Below are 25,876 nucleotides of genomic sequence, written 5' to 3' on the forward strand. Positions count from 1 at the left end.
TTTTGAGTGATTTTTTAAGGCAGTCTCAGTCATCACTAATACTTCCTCATCTGCAGAAGCTGTAAAGCAGACTTTGGGAAGCTCCTGATGAAAGTGCCTTTTCCCAGTACTGGCGAACCCCGGAGCACTTACTTTACAAAGGCCCCGGGCCGCGCCACCTCTGAGGTTCTCCCAGCTCGGGCATTTGGCCAGGGCGTCTTTTTTCCGTCCTTCCAGATTGGATCAGCCTCTGTCCGGGGGGATGGTGTTGTTTCGTAGTGTTGTCTGGTAGTCTCATGGTTTCCTTTCGCCTTCTCAGGTTGTCAGGTGTTTTACTTAGAGCCGAGTATGTTGTGGTGGTGTATTTATAAAGGCCAAGAGTCAGCCTCGGGAGAAGAAGGGTTAACGTTCACGTTGGTGTTTCACTGCGACTCACGGAATGAAGATGAGAGGGAGCTGGCCGTGAGGGGGGCGGGCCGTCTGCCTTTCCCCCGTGTTCTGCGTGTGTTGCTTTCATAGGAAGGACTTCTTTCGCTCTGATCTTCTGTGTTCTTGTGGCAGCTTCTTAGTTACCTTGGGATGCAGGCTCTCTGTAGTTTTTCCACACTCTTTTGCCCATCCCCGCCCCATGAGGAAATGGCTCTGCTGTTCATCTTTCCTCTTGGAGAACTGTCGTGACGATAGGAGCATTTTAATGTGTCCAAGTATTGGTATTTTACTGTCTGGGGCTCTATTGTGCGTTGTGATTCTTACTTCCCAGATAGAGTAACAGAGAACCCAGAGAAAGGAAACAACGGCCCAGTGTTCCACAGTGGTTTTCACCGTCATCGCCTGACGCCTTTTTTACCTCGAGGAAGTTGGGCCATGTGATGGTCTTGTTTCATGTCTCTTTCATTGTATTGACCTGAGCCTACCTGCTTGGCACAGGTGAGCTGATAGAACTTCTTAATTGTGAATGAGCAGTTATGAGATCTGTGATCTTTTTGTTCTGGGTGCTCAGGACACATAGAATGTGAAGATGACTCTTCGCCCGCTATGAATTAAAGCGTACTTTTTTTAAGTTACTATAATGTGTTTTTTTAATGCTTGCTTTGGTTTACCCTTTGTCATATTTTCAGATGATGATTGGGAAGTGCTAAGTGTAATGTAGAGAAAAGAAAACCTCTCATTTTTTACATTTTCCTCATAATTTACTCATTCCATTTCCAATGTCAATATACCATTTGCAGTTTACCCTCTTATTTTCCCTGAATTGTCCGAATTTTTCAGATTGCCGCCCGTTGACTGATCACCTGTTTTGACTCTCGTCACAAATAGCCAGCAGACAAAAGTTCCAAAAGAAGCAGCCGGGAGGGTCCCGGGCATCTCTTAGGGTCATGGAGCCTCAGTGGCAAGGTCACAGGTCCCACCCAAGACTTGTTTGTCTTTGACACTGTTACTGATGCCTTCAGAGCTGGTCCCATAGGTGCGTATTGAAAAGACTTGGTATAATCTCTGCTGGTTCTTTTAGTTCCTGTGAGAAGAAAGGTACATGATGACCACTGCTCATTGAAAAAATATAAGGAAGGCAGGAAACGAGACTAGATTAAGCCACTGCTGTATACCAGACACTGTACTAAGCACTTTAAAAATTTTATTTCATTTGATCCTAATAATAACAACTTTGTGAGGTATAGTTATCCCCATTTTACAGATGCGGAAACTGAGGTAAACAGGTTAAGTGACTTGGCCAGAGTTACGCAGCTAGTTATTGTCTGAGGCTGGAATTGAACTTGGGTTTTCCTGACTCTAGGCCTAGCTCTCTGTCCACTGTGCCTTGTAGCTTCCTTTCGAATAGTTAGTATTAAAGGTATGACAGGCACTGTTTAGTTGATTATTAATTTCCTTCCATTTACATTTTGTGATTTGCAGCATTTCCACTCTCCCTAAAAGTGTTAAGTCAGAGATTTTATCATAGACAATTTTAGCCAAATTCTGGGCTCTGAGAGTATGAAGGTTTTCCATTTTCGGGCATATACAGCCGAAGGAAGTATTTGCCTCTTAAATTTCAGCATAATTCTACATAATACAATAACTAAAATATAAAACGAGTATTAAAGCGTGCAGAATAGAGCCGTTTTCTTGAGAATAAGACTAACCACAAAGTTGAAGCCATATAAATAGACAATGCTGTATTTTCTTTGTCTAATTCTGAATTGAGTGTCAATGAATTTGTGGAATTAATCACAGTGCTAGGAATCCTTTTTGCCCTTCCCAAGTGAAGCTCCCTTAGGTACCGTTGGCTTGTCCTTCTGGGTTGGTTTAAGGGCACTTTAGCCGTTTAAAAAAACTTAAGTACTAATTTCATAGCCAGTGTCAGCTGAATTTATTGAACTAGGTCAGACTCTGGATAGAAACTTGTTCCTCAACCCTAAAGAGAGTCATTATCCATTCTTCTGTTTGGTAGAGAATGGTGATGAATTCCTCCACATTGGCCACAAGTCTGGAGCAATTTGGGAAAATCTGGACAGTTGGATTTTCGGGTATAGGAAATTGTGTGAGATCCGTTTTGACCTTAGGTCTTCAGCAAGCTAAGAACTCTAGAAAGGGGATGTATCCTTTTTAAATGTGGAAAGATTATAGAGGGATCTTGATAACAATGGATGATTTTATTTATGTGAAATATCCAATATAAAATAACATCTGTCAGTTATTTGAGCGATAACGTAATTTGTGAATAGTCCTTTGTTTCTCCTTCAGAACCAGTTTGGTTTTGAAATATTTTTCAGTGCATGAGGCCTTAGCGCTGTGTTTACGAGTGATGGAAAATGCAGAACCGTGAAGAAACTTTGAGTTTTGTTTGGGTGACAAAACTTAAGTGAAATGTCTCAAAGAAAATCCAAAACAACCTAAGGGCCAAAACGTGTGTTAGAAACAGTCAGCACTGTGAGGTGTGAGAAGAGGGGAGAAAGTGGTGTTGGTCACAATCGTCAAGGCTGATTGAATCAGGCTGGTATACATTAGGGAGCCCGTAGAGAGGCCAGAGGAGGGGCGCATTTCCCACTTCCCTATTAAAGAGGGCTTGACTCAAAACTCTTACCTCCATTAAGCCTGTGGCCCATTTCCCCTTCCTGTGGGAGAAGGCTGAGCTCAGGAGATGAAGCTACTACTTCAGCTTCTCCCCACCTTGAAACCCTCCAGAACAGTTCCCCAGGAATAAAAGTTCACATTTTTAGGGAGACAGTGACAGCTAGAGTCTTTTGGCTCCATCGCAGCCCTGGAATCACGCGCCTGGTAGGAGCTGAGCCACTGGGCGCTGTGTTTGCTGGAAGCACACATCCCTCTCGTCACCCTGACCCCATTCTGTCCTGCCGCTTCTGCTGCCGGTACATCTTCCAGACCAGAACACCGGAGTCCAGCCTGGGAGGAGCTGCGCCTCTGGGCCCTGGCTCCAGGAGCCCAGGCTTTGCACCCCTCACTCTGAGAACTGTAGGCAGATAAGCTCTAGCATTGTCTCAGGAACAGGCTGCTATCCTCCCTATGGCTTTCCAGACCAGAACCTCCTTGTGGAGTGGTCACCATTCCCCCTCTGTGTCTTGTTTTCCCCATTAGAATGGAAACTCCTTGAGGGCAGGAACTGTTTCCTTTTTGCACTTGTATAACTGGTGCTTGGCATGTTGAATTGTTTCAGTTGTGTCTGACTCTCCGTGACCCCATTTGGGGTTTTCTTGGCAGAGATACTGGATACTGGTTTGCCATTTCCTTCTCCAGCTCATTTGACAGAACAGGAACTGAGGCAGATAGGGTTAAGTGACTTGCCTAGGGTCATACAGCCCAGATTTGAACTCACAAAGATGAGTCTTCCTGACTCCAGACCCAGGCTGTATTCTGCTGCACCACCCACCTGCCCAGGCTTGGAATAGAGTGAGGGCTTAATGCTGAAAGAAAAAGCATTTAGTAAGCGCCGTAGACCAGGTATTGTGCTGAATGCTGGGAATATAAACCCTGCCCTTGAGGAGCTGGCAGAGGATGAGGAGAAGATGTCACATCTCGGAGGGAGTGGATGTTCAGGGGAGTCACCTGACGTGCTCTTTCTAGAAGCAGCGTCACTGGTAATGTGATTACTGTAGTCAAGGCAAGAGGTGTGGAGGGTGGGGGAAAGGCAGATGACAGGATGGCCTTGGTGGATGGTCGGGTGGCTAGACAGGATGTAAAGGGGAAACTTGGTCTGGTATATGGGGCCTGCTAGTGTGTGCGGTGAGCTCAGTGTGATGGTTTGCACTCCAGGTCACCAATCAGCTGGCTGGGCCCTTAGCTGGAAGCTCCAGAGATGAAGAGGTGACCTTCCCCAGAGACCAGGGGGGCTGATTCTGGAGGTCCACTCGGCACTGTGGGGCCGCTGTGGGGCTCCTGCGGGGACTCAGGACACCTAGCGTTGGCCAAGGCGGACCTGTTGAGCTGCAGATGGACTCCCTGATGAGGACTCCTTGCTGAAAGTGGCCAGAGGGGAGGGGGACAGGATCAGCGGGCTTGACCCACCAAGCGCAGCGCTTCGGAAAGAAGACCTGGGGCCCCAGTTTTCTCTCCCACTGTGAGGACTGTGGCTGTTGACGTGAGTGCTGCATCCCCATGGCCACCAGATGCCTGTTTGCTGCTCACGTGGGCAGGGACATCAAGTTAGCTCTCAGACCCAACCCTGCTTCTACTAATGACCACCATTTATGAAGAGCTTGCTATGTGCCAGGCATGACATCCTGGGCAAGAAACACAAGACCTCAAGAGGAGAGAAGGATTGAGTTTTTACCAGTCCTAACATGTGAATGGAAGGGCTTGAATAGAGAGCCGTATTTGAGGATTCAGCAGCAGCAAATCAGGAAGATGGATTTGGGTTTCTGGAACGTGAATTAAAGTATGGCATTGGCATACTTTTGGCCAGGGACAGAGCGTCCATAAAGACTAGCAGGAGCTGATTTTTCTGAGAGTTGTGCAAATCTGATAAAAAGGATTTAAATTAAAATGGAAAAGCAAGGGAGAAATCTTACCTCTGTATGTGCACCAAGCTCAAGCTAGATTTTGTAAGAAAGAAGAAAGAGCTGCAGTGACAGCAGTAAGGCAGTGGAGACCCCCAGAAGATCATAGGAGACAGAAGACAAGAAAGGCCTCAGGCATCTGTAGACAGCCACGTAAGGTCTGCATAACAAGCAAGTTGAACTAGGGATCCTAGTGCAGGGAGGCCTGGGCTGTGACTGCGGCTCTGAAGAGGAAGGTGGGCCAGATTCCAAAGGAGCAGGGTCCATAGAGAGGGGTCACTGCAGGAGCATCACTGACCTCACCCCTCAACTGAAATGGCTTTTTCCAAAGTTACCACTTACGTCTTAATTGCCCCATGAGTGAGGGGATCCCATCTCAGTGCAATACTGCTTTAGATCCTTCAGCAGATTATGCAGCCCGCCCCCTTGGGACACATTAGGGCAAGCATGAGGGGATGGTGGGGGAAATGGAAGAGTTTTTTGTGGATCGGAATGTTTGTAGGCAGCTAGGTAGGGAAAGATTTGTAGGGGCAGTCTGCTGGAAGAGAGGGAGGAAATGGTGTCAGGGTTATAAGTAGAAGGGGATTGCAAAGTGAAACAATTATATTGAAATACGGTCATCAAGAGAGATTTTTAAATACTTTTTTCCAATTACATGTAAAAACAATTTTTGACATTTGTTTTTTCAAATTTTGAGTTCCAAATTCTCTCACTCTTTCCCTCCCCTCCCCCTCTCATTGAGAAGGCAAGCAATTTGATATAAGTTATACATTTGCAATCACGCAAAACATATTTCCATGTCGGTCAGAGTGTGAAAGAAAACAGACCAAAAAAATTCGGGAAAAATAAAGTAAAAAAAAAAGTGTGCTGTGAGCTACATGTCTCTTTCTCTGGAGGAGGATGGCATTTTTCATCATAGGTCTTTTGGAATTGTCTTGTATCATTGTATTGCTTAGAATAGCTAAGTCATTCACAGTTGATTATCATACAGTATTGCTGTTACTGCGTACTACAGTGTTCTCCTGGTTCTGCTCACTTTACTTTGTATCAGTTCATGTAAGTCTTTCTAGCTTTTTCCGAAAACATCCTGCTAATTATTTCTTTTAGCACAATAGTATTACATCACAATTGTACACTCCATCTTGTTTGGCCGTTCCCCAGTTGATGGAATTCCATCAACTTGCAGTTTGTTGCCTCCACAAGAAGAGGCTCTATAAATATTTTTGTACATGTGGATCCCTTTCCTTTTTTTTTCTTTTTTTAATCTCTTTGGGATACAGATCTAGCAGTGGCATTGCTGAATCAAGGGGTATGCACAGTTTTATAGCCCTTCAGGCATAGTTCCAAATCGCTCTCCAGAATGCTTGGAACAGTTTAAAACCTACCAACAGCGCTTTAGTGTCCCAGCCTTCCCATATCCTCTCCAACATTTGTTATTTTCTTTTTCTCTCATATTACCCAATCTGATAGATGTGAGATACTACCTCAGAGTTGTTCTAATTTGCATTTCTCTAATCAGTAGTGACATAGAGCATTTTTTCATATGACTATTGACAGCTTTGATTTTTGTCTGAAAACTGCCTGTTCATATCCTTTGACCGTTTATTAATTGGAGGATGACTTATATTTTTATAAATTTGACTCAGTTCTCTATGTATTTGAGAAATGAGGCTTTTATCAGAGAAACTTGTAAAATTTTTTTTATTATGATTACAAACTGTATATTTCCTTCCATTCTGTTTTTCCCCCTGTTTATCCTTCTCTCTCTCCTTTTACTCTATCCCTCCTCCATAAAGGTCTCTTCAATGAATTTTTGTATAACTTTTTTCATTTAGTTAAGTATGCTTTTTTAAGGTGTTTTTCTCGTGAGTAGATTTTTGTGTCTCTTTTACCATTTGACCTATTCTGTTTTTTTAAGGTCTTATTTTCTTCATTTATTTGTTCCTCCTTTACCAAGCTGTTGACTCTTTTTTCGTGATTTTCTTTAGTCACTCTCATTTCTTTCCCTAAGTTTTCCTCCACCTCTCTTACTTAAATTTTAAATCCTTTTTGAGCTCTTTCAGGAATTCTTTTGGGGCCTTTGACCAGTTCACATTTTTCTTTGAGATTTTGAGTTTTTGTGGTCTTTCCTGTCACCGTAGTAACTTTCTATGGTCAAGTTCTTTTTGTTGTTTGCTCATTTTCCAGCCTATTTCTTGACTTTTAATTCCATATTAAAATTGGGCTCTGCTCCCAGGATGGAGGGGATACTTTCCCAAGCTTCAGGTTTTTAATGGTACTGTTTTCAGAGCTAGTTCTAGGGGTTGGTAAGTTTTCAATTCTTCCAAGGGGGTATGATCTAAGGAGAGGTGTGGTTACTGATCTCCTGGCCTGTGCTGTAGTCTTTGAGCAACCATAAGCATTTGTTTCTACCCTGAAACTATGACTAGGGTCCCTGTTCCCCTGCTGGTGCGTATTCTAGTGTGCTCGTACTCCTTCTTGCCCTGGGACTGTGACCTAGAATCACATATGAGCAATGCAACCAAGTCTTGCTTCCATTGCCTGCAAAGGGTCCTTTGTAATTTCCTTCTGATCAGTTATCTGACTCACTTACCGTTTGTGGCTTGAGAACTCGGAAAGCCACCCCTGCAGATCCGGTCGCCCCCAAGGCCTTGCAGCTGGTTTGCTGAGGTGTGGCCTGGGCTGGGCTGCGTTCTACTCTTACTCTCACCCCAGTGCGACAGACCTTGCCTGCTGACCTTCTAAATGGTCTTGGGCTGGAAGATGGTTTCACTCCCTCTTTTTGTTGGTTCTTCCACTCCAGAATTCATTTGGGGCATTATTATAAAGTTGTTTGGAGGGGAATTTGGGAGAACTCAGGTGAGTCCCTGCTTTTACTTTGCCATCTTGATTCTATCTCCCAGTTGTCAAAGTATTTTAAAAAATGAACCAACTTCATTGACCCTAGGTTAAGAATGTCTGATCGAGAAGAAGAAATTTCTTGGCCTTTGGAGTAGATCATCTCTGGAGAATTTATGGAAGACATGGAAAAGTATTGTACCGTTTAAGACTTGTGGTCATCACCTATGGGGGCGGTGTTCATATAGATGAGATCTTGGAGCCATGAAAATACCAAAGTAATTATCTTAGTGGCCCCAAAGATAATTCTTTATTGTTCACACATTTTTAAAATTACAAACTTAATAGCCAGCAACAAAAAAACAATCAAATAAGGTACAAAATCTTACCTTAAAAAAGCCCGTCTTTAGCTAGACAGAATCAAAAGATTTAACAAGCATCAAACAAGACACTTTGGCTCTTTGTCTTCTTCTGGACTTGCTGGAAATTCTGCCACCTTTGGCTCTGTTTTCCTTCTCTTCTTCCTGAAGATACTCTATTAGGAAAAGTCGTTTTCTGCTTTAGGGGAGAGAAGTTCCTTAGACTAGTGTTTATTGATAATCCACCCACTTTTAATAACTGGTTGAAGATTCTGGGGGAGAGCATCTGAATAATAACATAGATCAACAGTATCACTGGCAGTTTTGTGGATCAGTTTACCAAAACAGATGATTGCTTCCATGTCACCTGTCATATCTGCCAAGGTTCATTGCTTATGTTAAGGGTTGAGAGTTCCATCTGTCAGAAATCATTAAAACTTACAAAGCAAATAATTAAATTTAAATGAACAATTTCTAACTAGAAAAGTTGAAAAGTGATTGTTTTTCATGGGGAAAAGACTTTCTTTAGCTTTCTCCTGACAGATTAAATTTACCGTTTCCTTTGATGAGGTGTGATGAATTTCATGAGCTGCCTTCTAAGAGTGAAACTTTTTTAGATTATAAAGAAGTGAATATCTTTTTCAAGGATTTGAAAGGAACCAAAGTTCAGAATTTCCTAATTATGATATACATATAACTTATGCCTTAACATAGATTTTTTTCAATCTGATAACATACAAGTCTATGTGCAAAATTATAAAAATTTGATTTCTGTCCCACATCCTATATACAGCTGATTTTTAAAACCTGTGCATAGGATTCTATGTTTCTCCTTTTAAAATTTTATCAAAATTTGGCCCATTATTTTAGCTTAAGATCTTTTTGGATGATGACTCCATCGTTTAGAGTTATGCTTCTCTGTACTTTATGTTATCTAGAAATTTGACAAGCAGGCCATCTAGGTCTTTTTTCCAAGTCATTGAGTTGATCGTAAGCAGTAGTGTCAAAAGTGTAGTCCTTGGTTAGTTCTTTTGGAGTTGATAACAGTTTAGTAATGACTGCTTTTTGACATGGTCTTTCAAGCCATGTCTCTCCAGCTTGTCTACAAGACTAGCATGGGAATGGAATGTTATTGGATCATGATACATGATGAAGGAGAAGATTTCAGAGAATCCTGGGTAGTATGAACTGATGCAAAGGGAAGACAGCAGAACCAAGGCATTAGTTTATTGAAAGACAACAACATTGTAAAGAAAAAAAACTTTGAAAATCTTAAGAGCTCTAGTCAATGCCACCCACCACGTCTCTTAGGATCGATGATGAAGCATGGAACCCACATTCTGACCAAGAGGGGATGGACACGAGGGGCAGAAAGAGAACATTTTTATATGGCCACTGTATGCATTTGTTTTACTTGACAATGCTTATTTATTAATTTTTTTCCTTTCTTTCACTTGGTTTTTAATTGTGAGAGAGGGGGTATTAATAGTCAATAGTGATGCCAAGAAAAGGGACCATTGAAATAATTTTTAATATGCCCAGAAGAGAACAGAAAGAAGCCCCAGCAAGCAGGGCAGTTATGAAAGTAAAGTGAAGATTTTATTATATATTTTTTGTAAAAAGCAAGCGGTATGAAATGAAGATTCATAGTTTCGTTTACCATTCCCTTTTTGTGTTCTGTTTATAGATATGCTGTTTTTGGTGTTTAAGGTCAGAATGAAATGTAAAAAATTTTTAGAAGGATGGCATTAGAGATTTTGTCTAATACCTCACTGAAATCCAGATATGTGAAGTTTGCAATATTTCCTTGAACTGCCTGTTTTTAAAAAAAGACACGTTAGTTTTTGCTGTCCAGCTTTTTTTTATCCAGCATTTCCTTCCTATCCTTTGATTGAGAGCAAAAGAAAAATAAACCACATACCATAACCATGTATAGTCAAGCAAAACAAATTTCTGCCTTGGCCGTGTTAAAAAGACAAAATTAGTACACACATATATGTGTGTGTGTTTTGACATGTATAAGACAAAATAATACACTAACATGTGTATGTATATACATATGTATGTATTATATAAGTGTATGTACAAACCTGCAGTGTATAGTACACACATGTATGTGTATATATGTAGTATGTGTATACATTTGTGTGTCTGTACATGTTCGTGTATTATTTGTGTAGTGTGCACGCATGCGTGTGCACACACACACACACACACACACACAGTATTGGGCCTAGAGTCAGGAATACCTGAGTTCAAATCCAGCCTTAGACATTTTCCAGCTGTATGACCCTGGGAGAGTCATTTAACCTCTGTACTTCAGCTTCTTCTGCTATAAAATGGGGATAATAATAATAATGTTAATAGTAATAATCATAATAGCATTACCTCCTGGGGCTGTTGTGAGGATTCAGTGAGATCATAATTGTAAAGCACTTGGCGCAGTGCCTGGCACACAGTAGAACAATATCCATATTAGCTATTATTATTGTTATTATTTCTTGTTGCATCATGGAGTTGTTGACTTCTCTTTGGGCCATTCTAATTTTCAGGCAGTTTGTGTCTTTGACAAGGTTTTGCACTTTTTGAACCAATTTGTTAATTCCTTTTCTAATTCTATCTTCTATAAGTATCATTTCTTTTCAGTTTTTTTTTCCTTTGGTGCTTTCATTTCATTCACAAAAAAAAAAACTTAAACTCTTTATCTTTTCCAGAAATTCTAGTTGAATTTGTGCCCAACTTGTGCTTTTTGTTGGTGTTTTGCTTGTAGATGTTTTAGATTCAGTCTTCTTCTTGGTTTCTATCTTGATCATCCTTGTAACCGTAGTAACTTTTTCTGGCAGGATTCTTGTTTGTTTTCTCATTCGTCCAGTCTGCATCCTGACTTGATACCAGATTTAGGACCAGGCTCTGTATGCTTCTGAAGGGAAGGTATGGACTGGTCCTATTGCTACTTTCTTGGGATATCAAGCATTACATTATTGCAGGCTCTGAGGGACAGCACAGGCTGGGGACCTGTAGGCTGTTAGTGCTCCCGGAGTGCTCTGATCCAGCGCACAGTCTGATTTCCCCCACCCCCACTCTGAGCTCTACAAATTACAGACCTGGATTTACATCTAAGCAGCCGCAGACTGCTGCTGGATTCGACCACCGTCAGCCAGGTGGGAAGCTTTGCTGCTTCAGAGGGATGGAGTAGCAGACTCGCCTCTCGTCTGGGATTCCTGCTGTGGTTATTTCTCAGGAGGCTTCAGACTGGAATGAAACCCTCTGTACTCCTAGGGTCCAAGGTGCATGGATGCAGCTTGCTTCTTGGTCCACTTCCTAGGACTTGTGATTGACAGCTCCCTATTCCAGAATGCCGTCCTGAGCACAGATACCCTCCTCCATCTGCCATGGATCTGTGACCCAGAATGGGATCGGGGGCACCCTCTGCCAGTTGGCTTCTGTTCTTGCACTCCTGTGGTTCCCTGGGCCGGGGCTGGGATCTTTTCTTGCCCTGGAATGTTCCTTGTTGTGCTCCAGAGCCCATCTCATCTCCACTGTCCAGAGACCACTCTGTCAGTCTCCATATGTCAACCTGGGCTGGGAAAATGGCTCACTGTGCCTTTTTTATTGTGTCCCCAATAGACTGTAAGCTTCTTGAGAATAAAGCATGTTTCGTTGTTGTCTCTTTCCCTAGGGCTTAGCACAGTGCCTAGTGCAATGACCCTTTATACATACTAGTTGATTGATTGATGGAGTAATACTTTTTTTCGCCCTCGAGTGATCCTTTCTTCCACTTACCTTAATGTACCTCAGAAAAGGTCTTTTTTGTTCTTAATATTTACTGCCAGCATGAGCCAACACTAGGCTTTATTTAAACCTTTTTTGTTGTAACCTTTGTGTTTTGTTCTCATAAAATTGGTGTAAGTTCTAGAAGGCTTACTTATCCTATTAAAAGATGACTCAAATTGTGAGGGATCACTAACAGATTGGGTGATAGAGCCAGGTTTAAAAAAAAAAATAACTTGACCAAGGGGCTAGATCTAGGACAATGAAATTAAATAAGATCAGTAATAATAATAATAATAATAATTTTGATAGGATCAACTGATAAACCAAATCTAGTAAGATGCAGTCTGTTATTGATAATTGTGAAGTCACCTCACAGGCTGGGTGACTGCATGGCTAGACACCAGTTTGTATGGACATAGTGGCTGTGAGGCCACGTGAGTCAGTGGCGTGATGTGACAGCAGATCTCTGGTAGCGTCCGGACTGTCCTGACATGGCTATTTCATTCAGCCTTGGGGGTTCACGTTTCTCTCCCTATTTTGTATTACCATATAGAGCAACTGGCTTATTTTAGTTTCAGGGAGATTAGGAGAGGGCTAAGCATGAAGTTGTTTTCTGATGTCTGGGACAATGTGAATTATAAATGTGTTCAGCGAATGTTGGAGATGTTTTGAAGGTAAAACTGACATGACTCAGTAACAGGTGTGGACGATGAGAGATAGTGAGAAGCTGAGGCTAACCCCTAGGTTGTAAGCCTGGGGGACTGGACAGGCAGTTTGGGAGGGGGAAAGTGTAGGGGACAGAGAATGACTTCAGTTTTGGACACGTTGAGTTTAAGATCTCTACTGACATCCATTTCCAAATGTCTGAAAGGCGGTTGGATGTCAGCAGAGAAGTTAGGGCTGGATCTATAGATTTGAGAATCATTAGCATGGCGATGAGCATTGACTTGATGGGAAACGATGAGATCACCAAGTGAAGTTACGTAGAGGGAGAAGAGAAGAGACCTGAAAGGACAACCACAGTTATTACAGGGGATCTTGATGAAGGAACAGTAGAGGAGACAGGAAAGGGCTGGTCAGAGAAGTGGGATGAGAGCCAAGAGAGAGAGTATCCTGAAAACTGAGAGAGACAGAGTGGGCAACAGTGGTGGAGGCTGCAGAGAGAGAGGTCAGGGAGAGTGAGGAGGGGGAAAGGCCATTGGATTTGGCAATTTGGAGGTCTCTAGATAGGGATCAATTGATTGGTCTGTGGTGCTCCAGAAGGATGACACTCAGGTAGTCTGTGGATCATCTAAAATACTCAAAAAAACAAAAGCCCCTGTGGGCCGAAGGCTTGGAAACCACACTTGGAATTGATTGTCTTTGGTGGCAAAAGCTAATGTTTCTACTCAGTGTTTCCTACTGGTATTAAAGTAAAGAAATCAGAGGAGGTTGAAGTGGTAATCAGTGCTGGCATAAGAAGGTCCTATATGTCCTTCTAAGTCAGAGGAAGCTGCTGAGGAAAGTGGAGAATGTTTTATTGAGATCCAGAAAAAGCAACATGCATAGCTGCTTCAGCCTTTCATTTAATCATGAGTTTTGTAGAAATGAAGTCATAACCCTCAGGGTGTCGTGAAGATGAGCATCTGCACGTCAGATTTGTTCTGTTTGGTTCCAGAGGGAAGAACTGCAATGGTGGGTGGCAGTGACAGAGACAGATCTAGGACTGACGGCAAGAACAATGTGTCACCAGTTAGAGCTCTCCCCAGATGGCCTGGGCTCCCTTAGGAGGCCTGCGTCCTACAACTAGAGACCCCCAAGCCAAGGCTCTGTGACCATCAGGGCAAGTTGGTGGGTTGGACAGCTCCGAGGACGCTTCCAACTCTGAAATCCTGGGAGTCTTGAGTTTTAGGAGAAAGAGGCAAATGAGAAGAAATAAATCTGTTAGTTTTTTAATGAAGAAAAGTATGTCTTGAGGGAAGGGATGGTAGAGGGCCCTAACATATCTGTAGGCAGTTACCCACTTTCAAAGTTTGCATTCTAGTTTATAAACTCTTCATAAAAGATGTCATCAAAGAAATGTATGAGTAAAAAAGATGATGGGTGGATCATGTGGTGAGAATGAGGTCTAATAAAATGGTGGCCTGTGTGCCCCATCACTGGTGGTGAACTAGATAGAGCACTGGACCTGCAGTCAGGAAGACCTGAATTCAAATTTGGTCTTAGACACTTACTAGTTGTGTGACCCTGTTTGCCTCAGTTTCTTCAACTGTAAAATGGGGGTGATAACAGTATGTACCCCACAGGATTGCTGTGGGGATCAAATGGAATAATATTTGCAAAGTGTTTAGCATAGCACCTGGCGCATAGTAGGAATTCAGTAAATGCTTGTTCCTTCCTTTCTTCCTTTGGGAGAGGAGTCCTAAAAAGCAAGCTCCTTAGGATGCCTGATTAAAGAAAAGGCCAAGCAAATGAGACGAAATTACTGACATGCTACAATGCCATTTCCTTGCTTTTCTCCCCTTTTTTCTCCAGGTGCTGGAAAACCTCCCATGTTTGGAGATTACGAAGCCCAGAGACACTGGCAAGAAATTACTTTGAATTTACCGGTCCAGGAGTGGTATGGATAATTTACCTTAATCCTGCTGTTTATAGTTCTCTAAGCTTGTAAGCATTTTTAAAATGTGAAACAATAATCAAATAAATGAAAAATATCTGCACCTTTGGAAAAAACTGTCTTCCATTCACCTGAATGGTGAATGATGCCGCCTTCATCCTGCTTTCCATACTGTTATTCCGTTTGTGTTCCCTGGCATGGGGACTTCTCATGAGTGAAGTGCATCCCAAAGACGGGGAAGACTGGAGCGTGTTTGAACTGACAGGAAGGGCCTGCTCAAAAGAAGAGACTGAAGATTAGAGCCCAATGGGGGTGATTGATAGGACCGTCTGCCCTAGAAGCTGGGCGGGGCTGGAATCAAGGGCACATGAAGAGGGATTGGCTTGGCTAGGATGAGGGCCACCTCTTCATCAGAGCCTGCAGGGGCAGGGAGGAAATAGCGGCTGATGCGGTCGAGGGGTTCTGAGGCGAGGTCCTCAGCCGAGCAGGTGGGGGGAGGGTGCTGGGGGAGACGTGAGGAGAGAAGAGAAGGTTTGGGACACAGCTGCTGTGCCGAGCGAGTGGGAGAGCAGATCTGTTAGGGAGGAGGAAAGGGCCTGCTCTGACTCAGTGAGGCCCAAGTGGAGAGGAGAGGAGACCCATGTAGCATGGCTATGGGACTTCCTCCCACTTGCTTCAGCTGCTGAGTGGGGCCAGAGGGGTTGGATGACGGGAGGAATACCAGGCTGAAGCGTGGGGTGCAGGAGCCTGGGATGGAGCAGAGTTGAACCAGTAACTGAGTGGTGGAGACTCGCCAGGGAGGAGGAGTGATAATGGCATGAGGAATGACCGAGGGGTGATGCCGAGGACAAGGATGGTTTAGGAACAGGACGGCCAAGGAAGAGTCAGAACTATACGATGTTATGGTCCAGTAGAGGCACCTCATAGCCCCTTGGAGTCACGGAACCTGAGTTTGAATTCTGGCACTGCTACTTCCCAGTGGGATATAGCTGGCCTCGATTTCTTCCTCTGTAAAATGAGGGGTTGGACTGGATGACCTTCTTGAGCTTTTCCAGTTCCCGGCGGATGATTCCATGAGCCAGCCACTTCTCCTCTTCCAAACTGGACTGCTTTCTGTTTCCTGTTTTTATCCTTCTCCTTCCCATCTCTCTCCCAGAGCTGCCCCTGTCCTGCCATCCCCATGACTGGAATGGTCCCACCACCCTCAGCTTCTGCCCATTGAAGGCCTTCTCTTCTCAGCTGAGCTCGTCTGCCATTTTGCTTGTCCCTGGTGCTTTTCCCTGCGAGTTCCTCAGCTTCCTCCTAGCACTTTGCCTAAACCTCTTCTTTGTCCCCGAGTGTCCCAGCTAACGGCATCTCTCTTCTCTGTTAGACCCTCGGCTTCTTGAGACCAGGGGCTGTGTTATATCCGTCTTTCTCTTCTCAGCGCCCAGCCCCTCTCTCTTGGGCCGTAGCTCAAAGGAGAAGAAGAAGAGGCCAGGCTTATTCCATGCTCCTTCCAGATTTTACAGAGCATTGGGTATGCACTTTGATGTGGTAGGGGCAGAGAGCCAGGGAACCAGAGTCCGAATCCTGCCCCTTGCCAGGCTTTGCTTATCTCAGCTGTCAAAGGAAGGGTGTGGAGGGTGACCCCTCCCCCCTTCAGTGGGCACTTCAGATCCTGGCTCTGTCCCTGCCTGTGTGACCTTGGGCAAGTCACTTCATGTCACAGACTCTCAGGCTTCTTGTCTATAAAATGAGAGTTGGATTAGTCCTCAAAGGCCCGAAAGATTTTGTGTTCTTGTGTTGTTTCCCCCATAGACCCGAATTCCATGCCTGACCCTGTGTGAATCGCCCATTTTAGCTCTCATGTCTAGCACTGTGTGTGGCACATAGTAGGCCCTTCATATGTACTTGGGAATGGGTTTATCCAATTAGTGTTTTCTTTAGGAACATCATCCTGCACGATTTGGTCTCGGCAGTTGGTGAGAGGTGGTCGTGGCAGATGAATGGCTCAGAGTCATTTCTAGTCTTGGCAGACGCCGGCTTTTGAACTTTGAGGCCCTTTCCAGGTCTTTGTGTAGTCTGCATCGTTCAGGGCATTATTTTCTAAGTTACTTTCATCTGCCAGGTGGGCGGAGCAAAAGCTCTCTGAGCAGCCCCAAACCACGTTAGCAGGCTTTTGTCTGGGCCAGTGTTTTCTGTTGGAGTAGGTGAAAACCGCGAGTTTTGGTTAAAACTTAGTGTGAGATGAGGAAGAGCTGGCCTTCCTTCCTCCCTGGAGATCGGGTCAGTGCTTGATCCTCACAGCCGACCCATGAGGGAGGGCGGCACAGCTGCAGTCTTGTGGTGCGTCTCACAAAGGCCCCCCAGTGGTACTGATTGCGGCCCGTGGTGTTTACTTATCTCCTCCTCTGGGCCTCCGATGTGCGGCTCATCAGTGAGATCCTCCATGGAGCTGCGGCATTTTAGAGAGGTTCAGCTCACGCTTGTAGCCCACGTGGCCAGTCCGGCCTTTGCTCCATGAAGGAGACCCACGACCTCTCAGAGCGGCCCCTGTTTGTGCTGCCTCGTTAAGAATTTGTCCTGCTGGTAGCTTCCACCCATTGTTGTTGTTTCCAGGCTCTGCCCTCAGCCTAATGGCCACCAACGGACAGGTAAGCCAGGAGCCCAGAATGGTCCTTTAGAGCAGTGGCCCTGCTCCTCAGCTGGCCTTCCCAGCCCTGATTCTGGGCTGCAGGCCCTTCCTGTTACCACCAGTACCCGTTGCTGACCAGTTACCACAGATGGGGCAGGCCAGCAGCCAAGCGCTCAGGAGACACAGAAGGTGGCATGTGCCGGGCAGGACAGACTGCCGCCATCGCTTTCATCACCCAGGTAGAGACAGTTCAGGTCACAACACCCAGTGATCCCAGATAGGATGGCACCCCCAGATCACAAGCCCTGTTGGCAGCCCCTTCAGTCATCATCAAGGGAGAAAGGGGAATGACATCCTCACCATGGCCGGCTGCCAGGGGTGGGCAGGGAAGCCAGAGCACCACAGGAAGACGGCACCCTCTCCGGCTGCTGGTCTTAGCTTGGCCCGGTCCCCCACGTGCCTCTAAAGATGCCATCATTCCCATGCTGCCAACCCAGCTCCCCAGCAGCCATTGCTGCTGAAGCCCCCCAAAGTCCTTGGCACCAGTCAGTGGTTCAGCAGTGCTGGGATTTTCTCAGTGGAAATGACATTGCAGAAGACGCCTCAGCTTTGGCTTTCCCACGTCGTAGGTCTTTCCATCTTCCTGGCAGCTGAATCCTCCTGGGGTAGAGAGTGAGCTTCCTGAGGCCAGGGACAGTCTTGCCTTCTCTTTGTCTTCCTAGAGCTCCTCCCAGGGCTTGGCCGTAGACAGCACTTAGCTTTTCAGCATCCATTCTTCATCCCGCCATCCCCTGCTGCTTCAAGGGCAGGAGCCCAAAGGAGGTTTGCCTGAGCTATGGCCTCTGTTGCTGTTTAAACTGTGGCCATTCTTATCACTTGATAATTAGCAACTAAAGTGATTGTAATAGAGTAAGAGGAAATCTTACTAGGGATTTGCAGAACATTGAAGTCCATTTAAAAGAGTAAATAGCATCAGCATGAACAGTTTTGAATGGTGAACTCAGGAACAGGGATGCAGCTTAAAGAAATGTGATTTATTATCACTTCATAAGATACTTCAGGCAGCTCATGAGGAATTCAAGAAATATCATTTATTGTAATGAAAGTCACATTTTCTGCATTTGAGTGGATGGCCTGGAAAAGCCAAGAACATGCCTCCTGGCAATTAGGAAAGACTCGTCAGTTTGTTTCAGAGTCATAGTCAAAGGGTCTGATGTCTTTATTTTCTTGAAATAAAGTCTTTCTTTTATCTAGTGGAGATGGCTTTAGTTTAAATGCTCAAAATTATCCTTAGATTCCTTTCCCCTTTATTTTTTGTATTGTGTTTTATGAGGAGATCGTTGGTGCTGTGGATGTGTCTAAAATGTGTCTTACTTTTGTAAACATCAAATTTTGCGGATGCTTCATTTAAAATAGTAAGAGCCATAATGTTTATTCAGTGGTGATGATACATTTGTTAGGGAACAAAAGAGAAAACTCTTTCTAGTCCACTAAACTAGCTTTAATTTTTTTCTTTTTGTGGTAGAACGTACTTACGGTGTACTAAAGCTATCTAGTTTCACTGATGCTTTTCCCCTTGCAACCAAATGTATACAAAGTTTTCTTGCATAGGCAGGATGGTACAATGGATAGAGTGCAGGCTCTGGATTCATATCCTGCCCCAAGCATATACTGTATGTGTGACTTACCTCTCTCTGGACCTCAGTTTCCTCATCTGCAGAACTCTTTAAAAACAAGGTATCTATTTATTATCCACAAATATTTCTAAAGGCTCTATTGTGTGTATTGGGCTAGGCTCTGCTGAAGTATAAAGTTTAAAATAAATAGATTTTTTTTCCCTTGCGGAAGTTTATAATCTAATCAGATCAATAGAGCAATATAACGGAGAATGATAGATGAAGTTAATAATAATAATGATAATGATAGCACTTGTATAGTGCTTTGGGGTTTGCAAAGTGCTTTTCAAATATCTCATGTGATCCTCATGAGAGACAGGTACTATTATTATCCCCATTTTTACAGATGAGGAAACTGAGGCATAGAGCGCTCAGGGACACACAGCCTCAGTATCTAAGTCCAGACTTAAACGCAGGTCTTCTGACTCTGGCCATCGCGTCACCCAGTAGGTATTACTGCGGAGGGCACCGCCTCCTCCCAGTTCCTCAGGCTCCCAACCTCGGAGTCATCCCAGGCTTCTCAGTCTCTCTCACCCCCACATCCAAGCTATTGATAAAAAGCATGTCGATCTCACCTCTGCAGCACCTCCCCAGTATGCCCCCTTCTCTCCTCTGACACAGCCCCCACCCTGGTGCAGACCTGCATCACCTCACACCTGGACTGTGGCAGTAGCTGCTGGGGAGTCTGCTTGTCTCCAGTCTCCCAATTCCAGTCCATCCTGTATCAGCCACCCAAGTGCTTTTCCTAATGCTCAGGTCTGATCGTGTCACCCCCTATTCAGTAAACTGTGGTGGCTCCCTATTGCTTCAGGGATCAAGTCACAAATCCTCACTCTGGCATTCAAAGTCCTTCATCACCTGCCTCCTTCTACTGCTCCAGTCTTCTCCCACCTCACTCCCCACCATGTACTCTTTGACCCTGGGACACCAGCCTCCAGGCTGTTTGACCAATGAGACCTTTCATGTCTCAGCTCTGGGAGTTCTCTCTGGCTGCCCACGTTTCCCCCAAGCCCGTACCTGGTCTGTAACGAAGGCCCGTTGCTAGCGTGTGTTTAAGATGGATTTTATACAGCTTTGGGGAAAAAATAGATATGGGTAGACTCAAATGCTTAGCGACAAACTCATTTTGTGTTGTGTAGCATAATTTAGCAGTTTGCTTTATTTGAAATGAAATAAAATGAGATGAGATACTAAATTCTTTGTAGATTTCTTTTCACAAACATTGGTTAATAAATATGTTTTCTTATTTTTCAGGTACTTCAATAGCAGTGATAACAATTTACAGTACTGGGGTCTAGACTATCCACCTCTTACAGCCTACCACAGTCTTTTATGTGCCTATGTGTAAGTTATTCACCCTGAACATGATACTCACAATAGCTAGCATTTATATAGAGTTTAAGGTTTGCAAAGCCCTTTTCAAATATTTTATCATATGATCTTCACAGCTGTCCAGGGATGTAGGTGCTATTATACACATTTTATAGATGAGGAAACTGAGGCAGACAGCAGTTACGTGACTTGCCCGGGGTCACCCAGCTGGTAAATGTCTGAGGTCAGATTTGATCTCAGGTCTTCCTGACTCCAGGTCCACTGCTCTGGGCACCATGGTGCCCCCCAGCTGCCATAGGCTTCTCACAATGATGCTAAGAAGCCTTTTGTACCACCATTTTGTTGTAGAGAGGGAGAACATTGGGGTGCCTCACTTACAGTTTTGGGAGAGAAGCATGACTAAGTCACATTTTATACAGTGGCTATGCTTCCCATTGTTCCATGTGTATTGGAGGATTGAAGGTCAGGGCGATCAGATTTGGGTGGTTATTTTCTTATCGTTCGTAGAGTATTATACCTATTTAACAAGAGCAGATTGTTGGCAGGACTTTTGGCTTCTTTGGCACGTGTGCTCTGAATAAATATAAGCTAATAATCTAGCTTTTTCCACAAAGCAAAAATGTTGGTTTTCATTCATAATGGTTTCTGGACTACTTATAATATTAAATAGTTTGCATCATTTGTCGGCTAGGAAAGTTTGCTTTGTGGATTTCAGAGTAACAGAAAAATACATATTCAGACAACAATCTAATATGTTTTGATGGAAACCAGAGTTCCTGTAGCATCATGCTCTCTCACTTAGAAGTGGGATTGTAATGACTTCCCTAGTTTACAATTTGAAATGGAGTTCATCAAAGACTTCAAATTTTGGGTTTCAAGGCAGATTTGTTTTAGAATGTAGTAGTGTTCAGTATATTGGGAAAAGTGAAGTCCATGCACAGACAGGTGTCAGTCTTTGTGTTTTGACAGTTTCCTACTTTTGAAAAAATTAGTATATTTTGACTTGCTGTGCTATGCAGAGGGGTGATAATGAGGAAGTAATTCTAGGAGTTCACCGCCTATCTTACATCTTTTCCCCTTTTCTCCGTTCACTTGGCCACAAGTCTAAGCCAGACCCTCATTCGCTGTCACCTGGACTCTTGTGGTAGCCTCCCCAGCACGCACCCAGGTGCCAGAGTAGTCATACCCAAAGGCACACACTGTCGCAGTTTTTGCAACTTACAGTCCTTGAGTCTGACCCTTGGGCATCTTTCCAGACTCATCTTCCGCAACCTTCCCCACCCCCCATACACTCCAGCCAAGAAATGTCTGTGGCATTGAGGCCTCCTGACTCCAGATCCAGCCCTTGCTCTGCAGTGCCTCTCAGGGTGGCTGTTAAGTCTTAAAATATGGTCTTTGATGAACCCCCCATCTATACACCTTGTGGGAGCTCAGTAAGTGGGTGTGATGGCAGCCCAGTCAGGCCCTGCTTTTCAGGCCCATAGGCCACCCGACTTTAAAGCCCAGTTGGTTTCACAGTTGTTACCGTTTGAAGAACTTAAGTCAAAGCAAAATATCTTCAGTGAGCATGTGGCCTTGTGGCAAAAGTGGCTTCTTCTCAGCATAAGCTCAGATGCACTTAGTGTGAAGAGTGATAGAGGAGAAAAGTTCAGCGTACATCTTGGCCTAAGCCCCTCTGTGTTGTCTTTTATAGGGCAGAGTTTATCAATCCAGACTGGGTTGCTCTCCACACATCCCGGGGTTATGAGAGTGATCACCATAAGTTATTCATGCGTTCAACAGGTAGGAAAACATTGTACTTTGAATTTAAGGGGGGAGGGGGAGGGAAGAAGCATTTGTATCACACCTACTGTGTGCTAGACACTGTACCCAGCACTTACAAGTATTGTCTCATTTGATCCTAACAGCAGTCCTTTGGAGTAGGTATTCCTATTATCCCCAGTTTACAGTTGAGGAAACTGAGGCAAACAGAGTTGAAATGACTTGCTCAGGGTCACATAGGTAGTAAATGTCTGAGGCTGGATTTGACTTCAGGTCTTCCTGACTCCAGAACTAGCACTATATTCCTTGTATTACCTAGATGCCACTATAACTCAATATACTTTGTTTTTCTCATTTTGGAAACATTAACAAAGGTAAATTATTTTCTCACATATTTGTGGGTTTTGTTTTTTTTTTGTTATAGTGGAGTCACATCTTATACAGGGGCTAGATTCTGAAGTCAATAGATAAGGAGAAAATCGTGTGTAGTCAAAATTACCTTTGAATATCCCTTCCTTTGCCTACAGACTACAGTACAGTATCTTTAAGCTGTACCTACAACTGAAAGAGGGGGTTAGTGTTTCTTTGAAACAGGGATTCTTGACCTTTTTTGTGTCCTGGACCCCTTTGGCAGGCCGGCCAAGCCTTAGGATGTCCCTCCAGTCGTTCTCCGAGGAATGTTTTTTAATGCATTAAATAAAAACAATATATAGAACTACAAAGGGAACCAATTATATTTAAAATGTTATTAAAATATTTTTTAAAAAGGAACTTATGGACCCAGGTTAAGAATCCCTCCTAAAAGCAGGTGTCTGTGTCAGAGAGCAGTTGAATCTCATGTGATTGTGATGGAAGTCATTGATGTACATTTTATTTTCAATTCTATCCAGCTAAGCTTTTGACCAGGAGAGAGTCAGGACCCAGGACTTCCACTTGAATAGAAGAAAACAGAACAGGTCAGGACAGAGGATTAGGGCGGTCTGTGCTCTCAAAGGGATATCACACAGGTGCTTACATGGCCCCAAAATGCTTCCTTCTTCAGGGAGACCAGCTCAGGCCATGCCTCCCAGTAGCTCTGCCTGCATGAGAGTGACTGGACTGCAGGTGGGGACGCTTCAAGGGTCCCACCCAGGAGATCGATTGAGAAGCTCATGGCATGCAGGGCACCGGGCACCGGGTGGGGCCGAGGCCTGGTCATACCTCCCCGTTGGGGCCTGTAGCGCCTGCATGATTTACGTAATTCTCATTCTTGTAAGTTAAATACAGTGGGAGATAGTGCCACCGAATGGTGATCCCATATTTATTTGTCCTTGACCAATTCTGAATTGGTCTTAAATCAGATATGATGGAATGGAAAGGAAAATGGGAACAAGCCGAAGAGAAGAGGCTGTTCTGTGCAGGTCAGCATTTCAGAATGAAGATGGCAATGTAGATGAATGATGGTTATGTAAACAGAGTTCTCCAGCTGGCTAGGGTAATGCTTCCTATTCTAATTCCACATGATTTTTATTCTGCAAAGCACGACTCTGCGTTCTTTATTTCTTAAAATTAATTAATTTTAAAAACAATTATATATTATTTATTTTACATTTTTTAAAATTTTGAGTTCCTAATTCTCTCCTTGCCTCCAGACCCTCTCCCACCCATTGAGAAGTCAGTTAATATGATACTAGTTTTACATGTGAAATCATACTAAACATATTCTCATATAAGCCATGTTGCAAAAAAAAAAAAACCCGAGAAATTTAAGTAAAAAAAATATGCTTCAATCTACAGATGCATCAGTACTGTCTTGACTCATTGTCTTGATCAGAGTAGCTCAGCCTCCCATGGTTGATCATCGTTATAATATGCCCGTTGCTGTGTACAGCGTTCTCCTGCCTCTATCACTTCACTTCATGTCAGTTCATACAAGTCTTTCCAGGTTTTTCTGAGAGCATCCCGCTTGTCCTTTCTTACAGCACAATAGCATTCCATCATAGGCATATAGCACAACTTGTTCAGCCATTCCTCAGCTGATGGGCATCCCCTCAATTTCCAGTTCTTAGCCACCCCTGTAAGAGCTGCCGTAAGTAGTTTTGTACATGTGGGTCCTTTTCCTTTTGGTTTTTTATCTCTGAGATATAGACCCCTTAGGAGTGGGATTCCTGGGTCAAAGAGTAGGAGCAGTTGGATAGCCCTTTGGGCAGAGTTCCAGATTATTCTCTAGAGTCCAGCCCATCTTTTCAGCTTATTACTTCTCTTTCTGCACTCAGCGGTCTAATCAAAGTGCCTTCTCTCTGTTCCTCACCTGGCATGCCATCATCCTGCTCTCAGTGTGAGATGTTGGTCTCTACCTAGTTTCTGCCAGACTGTTTTTCCGTTTTCCCAGCAGTTTTGGGCAGACTGTGAGTTCTTGCCTCCAAATCTTGAATCTTTGGGTTCATCAAACACTAGATTATAATATCATTTACTATTGTATACCTAATCTGTTCCACCGATCCACCACTCTGTTTCTTAGCCAGGACCAGACTGTTTTGGTGATGACCACTTTGTGATATAGCTTGAGATCTGGTCCTGCTAGGCTGCCTTCCTTAGCATTTTTTTTTTTCATTGATTCTCTTGATGTTCTTTTTTTTTTTTTTTTTGAAGGCAATTGGAATTAAGTGACTTGCCCAGGGTCACAAGTGTCAAGTGTTTGGTCTGAGGCCGGATTTGAACTCAGGTCCTCCTGACTTCAGGGCTGGTATTCTCTCCACTACGCCACCTAGCTGCCCCTTGATATTCTTAACCTTTTGTTTTTCCTACATGAGTTTTGTTGTTATTTTTTCTACTTCTATGAAATAACTATTAGTTTGATTGATCTGGCACTGAATAAGTAATTTAGGGAGAATTGTCATTTTTATTATATTGGCTTGGTCTGCCCTTGAGCAATGAACATTTCTCCAGTTCTCCAGTGTTTAGTCTGTTTTTATTTGTCTGAAAAGTGTTTTATAAATTGTTCATGCAGTTTCTGGGTTTGTCTCGGCAGGTAGACTTCCACATATTTTATATTGTCTGCAGTTATTTTAAGTGGAATTTCTCTTTCTGTCTCTTGCCACTGGGCTTTGTTGGTCAGATTTGGAAATACTGATATTTACAGGTTTATTTTATATTCTGCAACTTTGCTAATGTTGTTCATTGTTTCAGCTAGTTTTTTCTTTGATTTTCTAGGGTTCTCTAAATATACCATCATATCATCTGCAGAGAGTAATCATTTTGTTTCCTCATTGCCTATTCTTATTCTTTCTGTTGATTTTTCTTCTCTGATTGCTGTCACTAGCATTTCTAGTCTAGTATTGAATAGTAGTGGTGATAATGGACATCCTTACTCCATTCCTGACCTTACTGGGAAAACTTCTGGTTTATCTCTATTACAGATAATGCTTGATCTTGGTTTTAGATAGATACTGTTTATCTTTTTAAGAAAAGCTTCATCTGTTCCTATGCTTTCTGGTGTTTGTAATATAAAATGAAATGGGAGCTGTTTTCTGTCAAAAGCTTTCTCTGCATCTGTTGATGTAATCATTTGATTTTTGTTGTTTTTGTTGTTGATATGGTTAGTTATGCTGATAGTTTTCCTAATGTTGAACCAATCCTGCATTGCTGGCATAAATCCCACCTGATCATAGTATATGGTCCTTGTGATATATTGCTGTAATCTCCTTGCTAGTATCTTATTTAAAATTTTGTTTCAATATTCATTAAGGAAATTTGTCTGTAGTTTTATTTCACTGTTTTTTGTTCTCCCTGATTTAGGTATCAAGACCATATTTGTGTCATAGAAGGAATTTGGTAGACTTCTTTATTATTTTTTCAAATAGTTTATGTCACGTTGGAATTAATTGTTTTTTAAATGTTTGGTAGAATTCACTTGTCAATCCATCTGGTCCTGGGGATTTTTTCTTAGAGAGCTC

At 43.4% G+C, this 25,876-nt stretch overlaps 1 protein-coding gene across 3 annotated transcripts in view; it reads left to right on the top strand.

Moving 5' to 3' along the window:
• The window catches only part of ALG6 (ALG6 alpha-1,3-glucosyltransferase), a 60,282-nt gene that overhangs the window by 9,416 nt on the left and 24,990 nt on the right, over nucleotides 1-25,876 (top strand). Inside the window, exons 1-5 of one of the 3 annotated variants that reach the window (XM_027852813.1) lie at nucleotides 355-906; nucleotides 1,249-1,444; nucleotides 14,474-14,558; nucleotides 20,103-20,192; nucleotides 21,874-21,962. In XM_027852813.1, the coding sequence (XP_027708614.1) occupies nucleotides 14,491-14,558; nucleotides 20,103-20,192; nucleotides 21,874-21,962 (247 nt within the window). In that variant the 5' untranslated portion in view covers nucleotides 355-906; nucleotides 1,249-1,444; nucleotides 14,474-14,490. Of the gene's footprint in view, nucleotides 1-354; nucleotides 907-1,248; nucleotides 1,445-14,473; nucleotides 14,559-20,102; nucleotides 20,193-21,873; nucleotides 21,963-25,876 lie in introns of those variants that run through there. The other 2 variants (XM_027852812.1, XM_027852811.1) reach the window with 2 other exon arrangements.

The sequence above is a fragment of the Vombatus ursinus genome, unplaced genomic scaffold, assembly GCF_900497805.2.
Source record: "Vombatus ursinus unplaced genomic scaffold, bare-nosed wombat genome assembly UNPS02009824.1, whole genome shotgun sequence".
Lineage (NCBI taxonomy): Eukaryota > Metazoa > Chordata > Mammalia > Diprotodontia > Vombatidae > Vombatus > Vombatus ursinus.